The 16337-nt window shown below is 37.0% G+C and overlaps 1 protein-coding gene across 3 annotated transcripts; it reads right to left on the bottom strand.

The window, feature by feature from the left end:
* Positions 1–818: 818 nt before the first annotated feature.
* LOC137953526 (SH3 domain-containing protein 3-like) lies at positions 819–11609 on the bottom strand. 3 transcript variants are annotated; one of them, XM_068800951.1, is made up of 11 exons: positions 11532–11609; positions 10992–11055; positions 9797–9919; positions 4093–4168; positions 3838–3983; positions 3500–3601; positions 3053–3250; positions 2890–2952; positions 2705–2803; positions 1969–2043; positions 819–1515 (listed from the first exon to the last, which is right to left on the bottom strand). In XM_068800951.1, exons 2-11 carry the CDS (start codon positions 11049–11051, stop codon positions 1396–1398), a joined length of 1062 nt encoding a protein of 353 aa, XP_068657052.1. In that variant the 5' UTR covers positions 11052–11055; positions 11532–11609; the 3' UTR covers positions 819–1395. The 3 variants fall into 3 exon arrangements, with proteins under 3 accessions (XP_068657052.1, XP_068657053.1, XP_068657054.1); XM_068800952.1 differs by lacking the exon at positions 11532–11609 and having other exon boundaries at positions 4099–4168; positions 10992–11481; XM_068800953.1 differs by lacking the exons at positions 10992–11055; positions 11532–11609 and adding an exon at positions 9615–9685 and having other exon boundaries at positions 9797–9862.
* Positions 11610–16337: the final 4728 nt, after the last annotated feature.

The following is a 16337-nucleotide window of genomic DNA, read 5'->3' on the forward strand; positions in this document are numbered from 1 at the left end:
CTCAACGAAGATGTGATTCTAAGTCCGCCAAAGTTTGAAACCAGATGACGTGCGCAAGGTTGAAGACGAAGTGTACGCCGTATGTGTGAATCTCACACGAACAAAAAAAAAAAAAAGGAGGCACATTGCCCTCAACTCTAATTTGACGACTCCACATGTTCCAACTTGATTTACGAGTCTGTGCTCATGGCAGATGGTCAACCAAGCCCCGAGACCTACCTTAGACGCTTCCACTGGTGTCATGAACAAAGACACAACATCCTATCTTTTGTTAGATGTATCCATACTTGTCACCACCGCCAGCCACTCCTCAATGCCAGCCACGATCATATCTTGCAACCACCACCTCTTATGCTGATTCCACTTAGCTCTAGATAGTGGCACATCGCACCATGTTACATTTGACTTAAGTAATCTCTTTGTTCACACTATTTATAACGACACTGATGACATTGTGATTGGTGATGACACGAGTCTCCCTATTACACATACTAATTCCAAATCTCTCTCTACACAGGGGCAACACTTTTGTTGGGTCAAACTAAGATTGATGTGTATGAATGACTGTCATCCTCAGCCCAATCTTCACCGTTAGTAGCCTTTTTTTGTGTCAATGCCACTTAGTCTGCATGGCATCATTGCGTAAGTCATCTATCCTATCCAATCCTATCCTAAGGCACATTGTCTTTACTTGAAGCTAAAACCAAACACGTATCCCACTTGTATAAATCAAGTCATTAGATCATAGAAATAAGGATACAGAGATTGGTTTATCCAAGTTACAAAGATTTTTCTAATTGCACGCTGAGAGTTTTTTTAGAAACCCATGTATAGAGCTAACTTTGATATAGTACTAGTTAGTTTTAGAAGCATCTCAAAGTGGCTAGTCCAAGCTAACAAGTCCATTCTCAAGTACAAACTCCATGGCCCGTTCAACATCTGCCAACAGCTGCTATTCTTTCCATGTTTTCCTTTTCCGTTTTCCCCATCTTTTTTCCCTTTTATGTTTACTACTATGCTAACTTCCTCACATATACAGGTCTTTCACGACTAATAACAGTAAGTTTCAATCTGATGAATTCATGTTGCAAGGAAGAATAGGGAGAGAGGATGAGTTGTCAGTGCAAGGCCATGGCAGGAACAAAATTCATAGGAAAGGGAGAACTGAGCAATCACTAACCAGTGAACGTCAAATCATCAACAAGCAAGGAAATACTGAGAAAAAGGTAAACCACAATGCCAAACTTGAGGATGAAGTTGAGACCAATGCCAGCAAAATCCCAAATTCCTGATCAGAGGCACTGTAGGATGGCTCTTGTTTGCCAAAATGGAGCAACTCAATTTTATAGACATTTTTCAAGAGAAGGCACGGCTGACACCTTGTAGGTTTGAAGACTATGAAACATCTACAGCTACTTTCTTGGAAGGGATCCTTTGACGTCTCTCTACATATGCTGAAGGGAACCACCCTGCTTTGCCTTTACATTCTCCTTCTGACCATCCTGTTGGAGAGACCTGATTCAAGAAAAATCAATTGCTGAGAAACAGAGGAAAGTTCTTTTTTCTTCTAACCAAACCCAATACAAACAGAATTATTTTTCTTTTTCAAAGAGCCTGAACGACACAAGAAAGTCACAAACCATAGATTATTGTCAGATACATCACAACCATGGGTACAGTAATGTGGCTCTAAAGATAATTTTGGCTTCAATCAGATGCGACCTTTTTGGAATGCATGCCATAGATTACAAGAGAGAGAGAAACATGATGAATTCAACTCTATATGTGGTTGACTATAAAAACAGAAAAACAACAGCTGATTGAAACTACCACTACAGGACAAAACACAAATAAAAGATCCAGGATACAGGGAATGTAAGTCCATAAACATCTACCATTGATGTTAACCATCATCTTCGAAGAAAATTAAAAGCAAAGAAGTGTAAGTGCATAAGAGAATATATATACCAGCCGAACTACGATGTAGTCACCCACAGATAAGCTCAGTTCTTTATCAGATTCAGCATTAAAAGCCTGTATTGCCTGCAGGAGAAGGGCAGAACTTTGTTTGTTAAGCTTCACTGATATTAACATCCAAATCTTACCTGGGTCCTTCAGCACTAATAAGAAATTACTTGTATCCAAGCAATTGAAATTTTATAGCCATGACCTTAATGACAGTACCGTCTTTTTCTACTTTTTAACTATCTTAACAAGCAGGGTTATACTGGAAGCATTTAAAGCAATTTTCAAATATCCGAACTATATTTTCAGAAATCAGAACCAAACAGAAAATATGTTGGACATCTAACATATTTTTTAAATTCATTCACTTTTTTAATATGCAAATTCATTCCCTGCATACAATTTAGTATCACACATATTTTTCATCACCCATTTGTATGATCATATTTGATGTATCTAATCAGGATTCTGATCCATAGACCCACCAAATAACAGGATAATGGTCCTATGTGATCATGAAAATTTTCATTTTGTTTACAAACTATGTGAAAATCCTTAGTTTTCCCCCTGCAAATCAATGGATTTAAATTGAAGACAAAGAAATAGTTGCTCAAATGTATTTCAATAACAACCTCCATAGTACATTTATATCACCATACAGTAAGAACACTTAATGTCTTTGCACTCCAGACCATTTCTGTGTACACATGAGAGAGAGAGAAAGAGGTTTCCGACATACTTCAGCAAGAAAATATGTAGCCTTCTCTGAACTGCTACTAGGTGGAGGTGTAGGAGCAGCAGGAGGCACAGACTCTCTCCTTTGTTTCTCCGAGACCATCTACAAGCAGATTTCATAGTAAATGACTTATTTTGAGCTCATACAGAAACAAGTATGACAAAACAAAGAAAATATGTAGGAATCACCTCTGCTTGGATCTGATCTAGGATTGCAGCCACTCTCTGATGATATGTTTTTTCAGCCTCAACCTTCGAGAATTCAACATTAAGATTGCTTTTTGAAATAGTAAGCCCCATAAATATTATTTTAACTAATTAGGAAGAGATAAAATCTTAGTAAATGCAATACCATGGCTACTAGACGTTGGAAAGTTAGCCTCTGTTGTTGGGCCTCAACTGCAGCCAAGGCAACTGCAGCTTCTTTCCCCAAAACCGCCATATTTGCTTTAAGTTCTTGCATTTTAGATTCAGCTGAATGAAGCTTAGCAGCATTCTCAGAACTAACTAACTCTCTTGCCCTTGCTTGCCTTTTAGAAACCTCAGCTGCCTATCACATGTTTTACATCAATAGGAATGCATGATAAAGGATCAGGGAATTCAAAAACTTGACTGTAGACACTCACTCAGCAACTTGATTTATTACTCACAGTTATTCAAGTTCACCATCTAAGAGCACACCAAGTTGATTCGACCGTTATGGCTTTCAGTGATTTTCTATTTTGTTTTTTATTTTTATTTCTTACATCAACTTTGTGCTCCAACTAATACATAATAATAAAATTCCAAATTTTTGTACCTGCAATTCAGCTTCTTGTCTCATTCGACTATATCGTTGAGCAAGATGTCGAGCATCTTCCAAGGGGACACCATTTACCATTGCTTTTAAAGGCTCTATGATCTGAAAATGATAAACAAGATGTTAAATTATTAGGGAATTATAAGATTATGAGATGCCCATTGAAGGAGTCTGTAACTGAAACAAAACCTTTTTGTTTTTAGAATGAGAACAAGCTCTAAATATGTAAGCATAAGATACTGAAGACACATAAAACAAAATCCATATATTTCAAACAAAAATGTAAAGAGTGATTACTATAGAACCAGGCCTAGGAATCGGAGGAAAATGAAGCAGACCTGAGATGACAACAATTTGCTTAGATCTTCTTGTTCTTTCTCCACATGAACACGGGCTTCACCATACAGACATACAGCTTTGGCCAGAATTCCGGCACTAGTGTTTTCATTTCCATATTTCAGGCATTCTTCGGAAAATCTATTCCCTGCATAGCACATAAATAATCCTTATTGCCTACTGATTATGGTACAGTTAATTGCATCTTCCAGTTGTCTTTCAGAACATCAGGAGCCAGCTGAAAATAAGAATATCACCCTCACCAGCTTCAATTTTTTTAGATCCCAAGGCCACAAATGTGTCACATGCTCGAACAGTTTCCTTCTGAAAATCCTGAAATATAAACAAAATAAGGCACCATGAATAACATTAAAATACCAGTCTGAGGGTATTTTAGTTATTTTACATACACTGATTGATCTGAGCATGGTTCTGATAGATAGATAATTTCATTAAGCTCTTATATTTCAAGTTTCATTCAAATCAGAATTATATTGTATGAGTTATAGGAGTTTCTTTTACTAAGGGCATTTTTTATCCTTTCCCGTAATTATAACTTAAGTGACAAATAAAAGGGGAGAGCTCATGCAGTCTTTGCTGCTTCTTCTTCCTCTCCTTTCTCAAAATTCTCTCCCTCTTTATCTCTCATATCTTCTACTTCACATGGTATCATAACAGTGAGAGCAGTCTTCGACAGATCTTCTCCAGTTTTTTGGCCTCTTCTTCTTCATTCAGTAACCCTATTGAAGGTTCTTCTAACAATTTCTGGACTAGTGGACTAGTAGGGTAGAAATTCAATTTTTTTTTCTTTTTTCTTCCTGCCATAACCAATTGGTTGATGGCTCATACTATCAATTAGATGATTTCTATGCTTTGAAGCCCTTTAAGGGATCCCACTTGAAGCCCTAGCTTCATCTCTGCCTACGCGGCCTACCTAGGACTTGTGTCACCTCTCCATAGCCTGCATCATCCAACCTACAGGCCATTGAGGAATAATTTCACATGGATTAGTAAGTACAAAGATGTTGAGTTTATTAGGAAAGAGGTTCCAAAGTTGGCTAATCGTTTTGGGATGGGCCTTTGACCCAACTTTACATGGTATCAAATCAAATACTCATATGTGAGACTCCACCCAAATTATCCACATGTAGAGCCACAAAAGAGGGCCTACACATGAGGGGAAGTATTAAGGAATAGTCCCACATGAATTTGTGGGTACAAGAGGCTTCCTATGATTTTTTTTTTTTTGAAAATGTGTGTATAGATTATTAAAAATAAGAGAGAAGTACAAATCAAATCTAGGAGAGAGGGCCTTCCTCCACAACAAGGTGTTGGAGTGAAATGCCCGCCTTAGCCTTCGATGCGTGGGCCCGTGAGCCGGTTAGAAAAAATTTGAATTCCATTCAGCAATCCCGAAAGTTCTGCTGTTGTGGAATCGGAGATACCAAGAGGGCCCGTGAAAGAGAAGAGGAGATCACCTTTAGCATCATGGATAACTCCTCTATATCCAAGAGGCTTCCTAAGTTGGCTAGTAATTTTGGGATAGGCCTTGGACCCAACTTCACACAGGCCATTAATTTGACTTTTAATTCAGATTTCTACTTCAATTGAGGATTGAGTTACTATTCATCACTGGTTTGTGTACTTGAAGAGAATCGTGCCCTAATTTCTTGATTTGTGGGGCCCACTCGCCTGTGCAAATTAAATTGACTCGGGGAAAGTACTCTTTTGAGTTTAACTCTTATTTGCATTGAATTTTGATATTTTTGGGAAAAACAGATGGCTGAATCCAGCAAACAAGTTGCTGTCCTAAAACCAATTGAGAGTTCAAATGGAAAACACTCTCAGCCTATTCAAATAACCTCTATTAGACTGAATGGATCAAACTATGTGAATTGGTCACGATCCGTTCTTATGTTTGTGAAGGCCAAAAGAATGGCTAAACACATCAAAGACAATCCCCCTATACCAGCAACTGAAGACTAGGAAGTAGAGAACAATTAAGTCATGACTTGGTTGGTGAACAATATTGAGTCACATTTTAGTTATCAGATTTTGAGTTGTGGGGCAGCCAAAAAATCTGGACTACACTGGCTTCCATAGTCTCATGAGAGTAATTTGTCTCGGATTTACGAGTAGTATGTCCATATTTTAATAAGAAGAGAGGAGACAGATCGGTGGCAGATTATTTTACAAAAATGAGAGGTGTCCTATAGGAAATCAACACCTTTTATCCTTTCACTACAAATGTCGAGGACATTCGCAAGGAAAAGAATTAGATTCAGGTCGCCTAGTTTCTAGATGGTTTGGGACTTGAATATGATGCTATTCAGACCTAATTGTTGGCCAATGACGATGTGTCTACTCTTGAGCAAGCTTTTTAACAGAATGTTTCCAGCAAAAGGAACAGTTGTAAGTAAACCTGATAAGGATGCTAGATTATTAGATATTATTGCTCATTCTAAATTCCAAATCTTAGAGTCCTAAAACCTCTCTCATTCCAAAAATTATCTCTTGAGTATTTTCTTTGCAAATTGGTCAATTTGCGTTAAAAAGTAATTGCCTTATTTGAGAAGTCTATTTTTAGAAAGTTTCCATTATTATGTTCCATTTCAAAACTTTCTTATTAGGGTTTTTTAAAGTTTCCTTAATCATGATATTCATAGAGGAATTATTTTTTTATCTCCCTCTTGAGTCAAACCAGGTCACTTTTTATCCATCTATTGGTCTAAAAATGCCTCCTTCTTAATTGGAAGTAAGAAGAGATGCATTGTGCACCTCGTTCCAGTTGAAGTATGAGAATTACTATATTTTTATCACACCTTAACTCCTCAAAAGTACTTTTTTTCAATTTTTATTTGATAAAATCACTTCAGAGCAATGCCTATAGACCCACTTCCTAAAAGTATAGGAGTGTGTCCAAATATCCAGTTTGAGTCAAGTCTTTTATTCTTCAGCCAAGTGGTGATTTGTGTTTGAGTTAACCTTAAAAAGTGAATAGTCTCTTTGTTATGCCCTAAAGTTGGGCCGTTTTTCTGCCATTGAAATTGAGCGGAGTGTGCTTTAGACTATGACTGTTTTAATTGGTGTATGGAGCTTTGTCGTACGGCTAGGAGTGATTTTTCTTCTATGACCATTATGTTGTGCAAGCTGGGTTTCTTGGTAAAGAACAAAGAAATCCCTAGCTTGAGGGAGCAAAGTAGAAGAAGAAGTACAAGACATAGGGTAACCAACAATGAAGAATTCCATGTGTTGTGGTAATCAAGTTTTATGTGGCTAGAATATCCAAGGGGTAGACAAGATGAGAACAAGATGAAGACTACAAGCAAGATATGAACAAGAAGAAGATGAATCAAATCAAGGTAACCAAAATTTCTTTTTAAAGCAAACAAGTTTTTTGACCAAGATTATTTGCAAAGTGAAGTTACAAACACCAGCTTGAGGGGGGAGTGTTAAAAGACACCCACGTGTGTAGAGGTGACATGACTAGTAAATAAGGAGAACTTTCATAAAGATAACATAGAATTGTAATTATGGAAGCTGGTATACATCCTTTTATGTCTTTTTCCTTTCAAAGTATGTAGCCCTAAGGGCATTGTAGTAATTATAAACACCTTCCTACAACTATATATACAACCTCAAGGCATGGAGCATTCAAGCCTTTCAAGCCTCTTCCTCTTGGCTAAAATTCGTCCATATACCTATCTCTCTTTTCCTCTTCCTTCTCTTCCTTGGTTTCTTCTCTCCTCTCTCCCAAGAGCTAGAATTCATCTCTTCTCTCCTTTCCTTGAGATCTCTTGTATTTATGTCCTGTCCCTAGAAATCAACATTTCTGAAGTGGTGTGGTTATTATGTAAATTTTGAGGAATTTAAAGGGTATTTTACTATCTTACATATAAGTCCTCGTTTTAGGGACTATTAAGTCTTTCTATAAAACCACTTAAATGAATTAATAAAACAAGATGGGGGATCGATCCTACCCCCATCTTTTCTCTTCCCTCTTCTACTTCTCTCCTTTCTCTCCAATTTGTCTTCTATCTTCTTATTTTACTATACCCCTTTTGTGTTGTCCACATCTAAAACCTGGATGTCTAGGAGAGTGTTAGTAGTAACAGTCCCTCAGATAAATATTAACAAAATAGTTGGTTTATAAGGTTGAATAAACTAAGTGGTTAGTTATTTTGAGATAGAATCGAGCTTAATCTTAAAATAGTTTCAGAGAAGTATGTATGACTGTTGGGCCTAGTCTATGCCCCATTTAGTTTGTACCTATTTGTGGAGTCCACATCTCAGGCACGTTATTTGTTTGTGCAAGCCTAGATGTGAAGAGGAGTGTTAATAGGATCAGTCCTGGATAGATAAGTATTAAGAAAAGTCATATGGTTATTATTTGGGAAAAGACCTCCTAACTTCGACTAACAATTTTGGGAGAGGAACCAGGCTCAATCTTCACAGATTGGTGTGCTAGCTACATTTTGAATTAGCCGAAACATTTTTGAGTGACAATTAGCCACATTTTAAGTGGTTGTTTGCTTTTTAGGATAATAATTGCCTTTCAATGACATCCTCCAATTTTTTTTGAAAAATGGCAAATTTTATCGAAGGCGAAAAGCCACAAAGCAAACTACAAGGAGCTAGCATGGGTCCATTACAACAAGGGATTATAAGGAACATCCTCCAAGCTTTGAAAGACAAACCAGGTACAAAAGACAAAAAACTGCTAAATATCCATATATCATTATACTCTTTGTCCAATTTACTCAATCTACACCAATCTCTTTCTCGACCTAAGAAGAGATTATTTAAGTATATCTGTTAAGAGAAAATTAGACATACATGCTTACAGAAATTCCTTATGGGAATTCTGCTTCTAACAAGCAGGCTCTATTTTAGTCCGAAGCTTTCCACTATTAAATTGGTACATGCCTGCTTAATCTCACTTATTGTCCTAGATTTTCTGATACATAGAAATATTACCTATGGAATTCTATTGCTTTTCTCATGGTTTTGCTTCATAGTTCTTTTATAGGAGCTGGACTCATCAAATTCTAGTCCCAGCTGCATCAGGATTGATTACATGAATCCTTGATTCATGATATACGGTCCACGGTGCAGTGAAGGCTTTTGTGCTAACTTCGTACCTAACTAACACAATTCTCTTTTACAATGCTTGGCATTGGCAGCTTTGTAGCTTATGGAGTTCTTGTCTTTTAGAGGAATTGAGATTCAAACTCTTTGTTCTAGTTCCAACAAGCACATCTCTGTTATCTCAGCAGTGAGCATTAGATATTGTGATATCTATCAGTGACAATATGAGAAGAGTCATTCTCTGAGCTCTGCAAATTGTTAGCTTAAAACAAAATCAGCTGAAACATCTTTGCAATGGCAGCTGAAAGAATTCATATCAGCACCCAAAGATAAAAGAAAAAACTTGATTATAAACTACTTAGAAACAGATAATCTTGGACTTTTTTTTTTTTTTTCCTTTCTTCATTTATGGTCCCGAGCAAATGAATAGCTCATGACATATCATATTATTTTCTTTAAATTAACAAATGAGAAGGATAGTTGGCTGAATAAGCTCTTAATTAACGACTTACGTACAGTGAGAATCATATCAAGAACATCAGAAATCATGGCAAGCGAACTCAAAAAAGTACTTTTCTAAAGCTTAAAACCCTTTATTAAACATGAACAAAGCCCCAAGGATAAAAGCTGAAGTGTTTTAATTAGACAATAAAAAATTGACATAATACCTCAAAATAATCAAAAGAAAAACCTGATAATGAAGATCATGCATGAATTTCAAGTCATAATTATATTTGACTATATGGGTCCACATTCTGGTACCTATGATTGTTTTTGGTCAACAGAAACAGAAAGCTAGTCAGAAAAAACCTGAAAGTAGCCAATTAAGTACTAATGGTAAATAAATAGTACAATACTAGACCAGCTATATACCTTGCCAGCACGGGTAGACCTGTACAACTTTTCCAGTTCATGATGTCTTTGCAGCTCAATTTCATCAATAATCATTACCTCAGAACTTTCATAACCAGTCCCGCTTATATGCTTTATCACAGCCTGATAAAAGAAAAGGAAATGTCAAAGGCTAAGGAAAAGCACTTGGAATTTTTACACCCTAGAACAACATAAAAGCTTTTCGAGAAGATCAGAAGCACAGATAAAAGATAAAAAACTATAAGCTTGTCAGAGTTTTCGCAGAAACAAATAGAAAGAGAAAAGAATTAGACTATTATGCATAGATTGTGATATATGATTACAGAACCAAATTTCAAAAAAGTGTGTTTTCAGTTAGTTAATCTACAGCTGTGCATTTAGTTCTTGTAGCATCATAAGTTGTTTTGCTAAGTATAACTGCGTTAAGGACTCATATGCATCCAAGTACTGAGCACATACAGTGAAGTCGGCTCCAGTCTCAGAGTTTGACTGGTACTATTCCTTACATTAACATACAACCTTCACAAGTACAGGTTAAAGGCACACCGATACTAATTCTGTTCTCAACATCTAAGATGCATGACTAAAATTCTTATTTGGATGCAACGGATGCAGTCCACTAGAAGATCCATGTTACCCTAAACTTTATCTGTTGTGGTTGCCCATCAAAATTGCCAGATGAATATACTAACAAGCTAGTAAAACAAAATAGTTCCTCAATCCAAGAGAAAATTGAGACGGCAAAATTGCTAATGGCACATTTTTCCAAAGCAATCCAACTTGTTAACCTCATTCATTTAGGAATAACAGCAGCTAGACAACCGATTAAAGGTTTCAACACTGAACACAAAGGGAACTCGGTACCCATTATATGATGACAGTTTCTTCACATTATCTGCATTAGGAGACCTGACGTTCAGTTTAAGCAGGTAAACAAAAGTTAGGAACAGCATTCTGAATTACACAAGTACAAAGGAATTCAACTCAGCATCAGTCCGTAAACAAGTCAATCGTAGTCACTGCACTACTCGACTCTTACCCAAAAAGTTTAAAACTCCAGGCAAGCATTAGCACCATCACTAACGAAATCCCAACCTCATTTCCCACAAAGAATATATTACAATTTCCTCTACTATTTCAGATCTGAAATTCCGAAGTACTCTGCAATGCCGACTGGCTGGAAATAAAATTATACCTGTTGCTGCTTGGCCACTTGCTCTCGCAATCGGCTTGCCTGCTTCCGAAAAACATCCATTTTCCTGGTGGAAACGAGAAAAATGATCCGAAATTGAAAGAGAGCTTCTTTATAATCGATATGGCTAACGATAAACAGCTTCGAGGTCTCAGGATAGTCTTCTTCGTATCCAGCTAATGTATCTGTTTATTGGTTACCGTTAACCAACTGGGTATGGTTCATGGTAGAAGAACAGGTAGGAAAAGAAAAAAAGAAAAGAAAAAAACGGGAGGGCGAAAGCGATGTTGGGAACCAGCAAACGATAAAACCAGTTGATAAAACCGAAGATGGAGATTACTAAGTTCCTAGATTTGCAGTAGAGCTTTGATCCCTGAATGGTAAAGTAAACTAGGCCAATCTGGCTAATGCTAAAGCAGCTAAACACAAAATAAGTCTGTACTAAAGTAGATCTAGAAGTGTGTTCTAGAAGTGTGTTCATATGTCAAGCTTCAAAATCGTTAAAGAAAGGGACCGCTTTATTGGATCAGAAGGCTCAAGTACCTTTCCTGATTAGACCCTGAAAAATTTCTGATAGATTCTTTGGAGTCGAAAGCAACTCTTTCTCTAAGGGTACGTTTCAAGAACTCGGGAGTTTATTTGGGTAGTTTATTCTTTGAAAAAGCTCAGAGGGGAAAAGGAAAAAATCACATATGAGGTAAAGTTACTCCAAATAAGTGAATTTTCTTTTGAAAATAAAAGATAATAAATATCTATTTGATAAACTTAAAAGGGTAAATATAGTAGAAAACTTAGTTTTAACATGAGCTCATATACATGACTATTCATAGTAAAAAATAATACTTTGATTACAATCTTAATTTCTCATTCACATCATCGACTTAAATAGCCGTTTTACAAAATATACATGAAAGAATTTGAATGATTAACGGGATTACGCCAATCACCGGATTTACAGAATATTTACATGATTTCTCCTTAAGGGAAGAAATCTCAGAGTGAATCTTAACACTCCCCCTCAAGTTGGTGCATAGATATCACTCATGCCCAACTTGTCAAGACATTTGTTAAAAACTTGGTAAGACACTGCTTTGGTTAGCACAATAGCAAGTTGATCCTCAAATCGAACATGAGGGACTTCAATGATTCTTGCTTCTAACTTTTCTTTAATAAAGTGTCTATCAACTTCAACATGTTTAGTTCTATCATGCTAGACTGGGTTGTGGGCAATATCGCATGCTGCCTTATTGTCACAATATAATTTCATAGGACTTGTCTGCTCAATATGTAGTTCTTGTATTAGATTTTTGATCCATAATAATTCACATATTGCCTTGGCCATTTCCCTGTATTCGGCTTCAGCTGACAATCTAGCCACCACCTCTTGTTTCTTACTTCTCCAAGTGACCAAATTTCCACCTACAAATGTAAAGTATCCAGATGTAGATCGTCGATCTTCTATTGACAAAGCCCAATCGGCATCGGTATAACCTTCAATTTTCAAGTCACCTCCCTTTTTAAATAAAATTCTTTTCCTTGGAGATGATTTCAAGTAGCGCAGGATACGATTGATGACATTCATATATTCTTCACTTGGAGAGGTGCAAGATACATTAACCTCCCAACTAGTCTCTGATAAAGCTCCTTGTTAGCAAGGACTTGATCTGAATGTGTTCCTAGTTTCAGATTTTCTTCCATAGGAGTACTGACTGGACTACATGCTGTCATACCAGTTTCCTTCAATAAATCCAAAGCATATTTTCGTTGAGATAGAAAAATTCCTTCCTTGGATCTGGATATTTCAATACCAAGAAAATATTTTAAGTAGCCAAAATCTTTCATTTCAAATTCTCTAGCAAAACAACTTTGCAATGATTTCTTTTCTTTTGGATCATTCCCAGTTACTATCATATCATCAACTTATACAATAAGAGTTGTGATGACCTCCTTGTTATATTTCAGGAAGAGAATATGATCTGAGTTGCTTTGCTTGTATCCGATAGATTTCATAAAATTTGTGAACCTTCCAAACCACGCCTTTGGGGACTGCTTCAAACCATATAGGGATTTCCTCAGTTTACATACTTGTTTGCATCCTTTGTTTTGCATAATACATCCAGGAGGTAATTCCATATATACTTCTTCTTGGAGATCTCCGTGCAAAAATGTATTTTTTACATCAAACTGATATAAGGGCCAGTCAAGATTCACAACCAGAGATAGTAAAATCCGAACAGTGTTAATTTTGGCCACTAGTGCGAATGTCTCCATATAATTGATCCCGTAGGTTTGAGTATATCCTTTGACAACAAGCCTTGCTTTGAACCTTTCAATGGTGTCATCGGCTTTATATTTAATGGTAAATACCCACCTACATCCAACTGGTGTCTTTTCTACAGGTAGGTCAACCACTTCTCATGTTGAATTTTTTTGGAGGGACCTCATTTCTTCATTCATGGCTTTTTCCCATTTAGGATCTTTCAAGGCTTCTTGCATACTATTAGGAATAAATATAGCAGACAATTAACTCACAAATACTTCATTTACCTTTGACAATCTATGATAAGACACAAAATTATGCATGGGATACTGAGATTTAGAGGTGAGAAGAGGTTCATAATTGACTCTAGGTTTTCCTCTTGTGGTTCGATGAGGTAGCACTCTTAGATGAGTTTCGGAACTTACCTGAGGCTCAGACACGGACTCGGACTTAGAAGGTAATTGATCCATTGGTACATTATGAAGGGGGGAAAATGGCGGCTGAGACTCTGGTTGCATTACTTCCATTTGGTCTTGTCTTTCTCCATCCTGTGAATCATACTCATTTGTATCATTTTGATGTCCACAACTGTAATCTGAATATTGACCATGTGTAGTATCCAAGATATCCAAATGATGATTAAGGGTCTTCAATTCAATCATTTTCTCCCCCTGTATTGAAGACTCGGGAGTAGAATAATACATGTTTTCTGTGTGAAATACCACATCAAGAGTGGCATACAATTTGCGAGAGGGAGGATAATAGCAACGATAACCTTTCTGATGTTGAGCACAACCAACAAAAACACACTTGAGAGCTCGGGGTTCTAATTTATGTCTCAATGACTTATGGAGGTGAACAAAGGCTACACACCTAAAAACTTTAGGTGGCAGATTCGACACAGCAGGTGAACTTATGGTTTTATGAAGAACACTCAAGGGAGTCTAAAATTGTAACACACTCGAGGGTATTCGATTGATAAGGTAAGCTGCAGTTGTGATGGCTTCACCCCAGTAACTAGTAGACATATGAGCCTCAAACAAGGAAGCACGAACAACCTCAAGAAGGTGGCAGTTCTTTCGCTCTGCAACCCCACTTTGCTGAGGGGTATATGGACAAGTAGTTTGATGAGTAATACCATGATCATCTAGATATTCTTTGAAACTTTGATTCACAAATTCTCCACCATTGTCACTTCGAAGAGTTCGTATCGTAGAATGATACTGAGTGACTATCATTCTGTGAAATTGTTAGAACAATGAACTAACTTCACTTTTTGACTTCATTAAACAAATCCAAGTCATACGGGTATGATCATCAATAAAAGAAACAAACCACCGTTTATCACTAAGAGAGGCTATATTTGCTGGACCCCACACATCAGAGTGAATAATTATAAAAGGTGCTGGAATCCTATTCATGCTAATTTGGAATGGAACACGATGGCTTTTCACCAATTCACATACATCACACTTAAAATCTGAAATAGATAACTTTGCAAAAAGTGTAGGAAACAATTTCTTTAAATAACCAAAGGATGAATGACCCAACCGTTTATGCCATAACCAAATGTCAGAATCTACAGATTTATTCTTCATTGAGAATGCTTGGGCTAACTGATGAAAACTCTCTGGCTGCAGATCAAGGTAATAGAGTTTCCCTCTTCTAGTACCATACCCAATTGTCTTCTGAGTTCAAATGTCCTTAAAAACACAAAGGTTAGGCAAAAAAACCACAATACAATGCAGAGTACGAGTTATTTGAGCAACTGATAATAGATTATGATTGAGGGTGGGAACAACTAATACTGAATCAAGACTCAGATTTTCAGTGAGAGTGATAGAACCTTCTCCAATAACGTGAGATGGAGTACCATTTGCTGTAGATACGATATGTTGTGTAGATATGGTTTCATACTTTTAACATGATGATTGTCAAAGGTCATATGATCAGTAGCACCAGAATCAATTATCCATTCCCTATTTTTACTAGGAGCGGAAGTATTAAGAACCTTACTAGATGTAGCGATTAAGACTGATGCATCCTCAGTTGTGTGAGAGGTGGAAGGTTCTGCTACTACAACGGAAGCATGATTATTTGATTTGGAGTTCCGTTTATGAGGCACTTTGGTAGGATCCCACCATTCTGGATACCTGATAAGTTCATAACATCGTGACTTTGTATGCCCAGTCTCACCACAGTGTGTACAAATGCGCTCTGATTTGGTTGTTCCAACCTCATAGCTACGATTCTGAAATCCTGATGTTCGATTTTGATCACTGTTAGGACCAGTTGGTCGAGCTGTTTTAGGCTTAGCTCGACGTGCTACCATTGCAGATATCTCAACGCGATCAACTTCATTATGAAAAGTGGTTTTACGAATAGAGTCACAACGTACATAAGCATAGGCTTCTTCAAGATCCAATATCGAGTCTTTTCTGAGAATTTCGCCATGGACTTGTTCGAATTCTGCATCCAATCCGTTTAAGAAAATATGAACACACAATCTTTCAATGGATTTTCTATAAGCGATAACATCATCAGGATCTTTTATTATAATCCTGTCACGATAATCGAGTTCTTGAAAAATTTCGACAAAATCACCATAATACGTTGATAAAGGGCGACCAGTCTGTTTGGTGGAGAAAACTCTCTAATTCAATGAAAATAATTGTGATTCATCTGACCCATCATAGAAAGTTTTTTCCAGAGCATTCCATATTTTGCGTGCGGTACGCAGCCGAATATAGCGCTTCATAATATCTGGTGACATAGAGGTTAACAACCACTTCTTGACTTTTTGATTTTTAGCATAACATTTCGCATAGGAAGCATCCGTTTCTTGTGGAAATGGTGTTTTTCCCCTAATATATGCGAGCTTTTCTCGTCCCGCAATTTACATCTCCATGATATGGGACCATACATCATAGTTGACTTCGGTAAGAGTGACGCTGGTTGTAAAACCAGAATTTTCGGATAGCACATGAATAATCGGTGTTGATTCCTTCAACATGATGAAATAGAAGATTGATAGATTAGTGATGATCACCCAAAAAATACTGGTTCGGTCCATTTTCTGTTCGCTGGGT

The sequence above is a fragment of the Aristolochia californica genome, unplaced genomic scaffold (assembly GCF_029961685.1).
Source record: "Aristolochia californica isolate CCGP_79_NKW_82.1479 unplaced genomic scaffold, dmAriCali1.0.hap1 SCAF_16, whole genome shotgun sequence".
Lineage (NCBI taxonomy): Eukaryota > Viridiplantae > Streptophyta > Magnoliopsida > Piperales > Aristolochiaceae > Aristolochia > Aristolochia californica.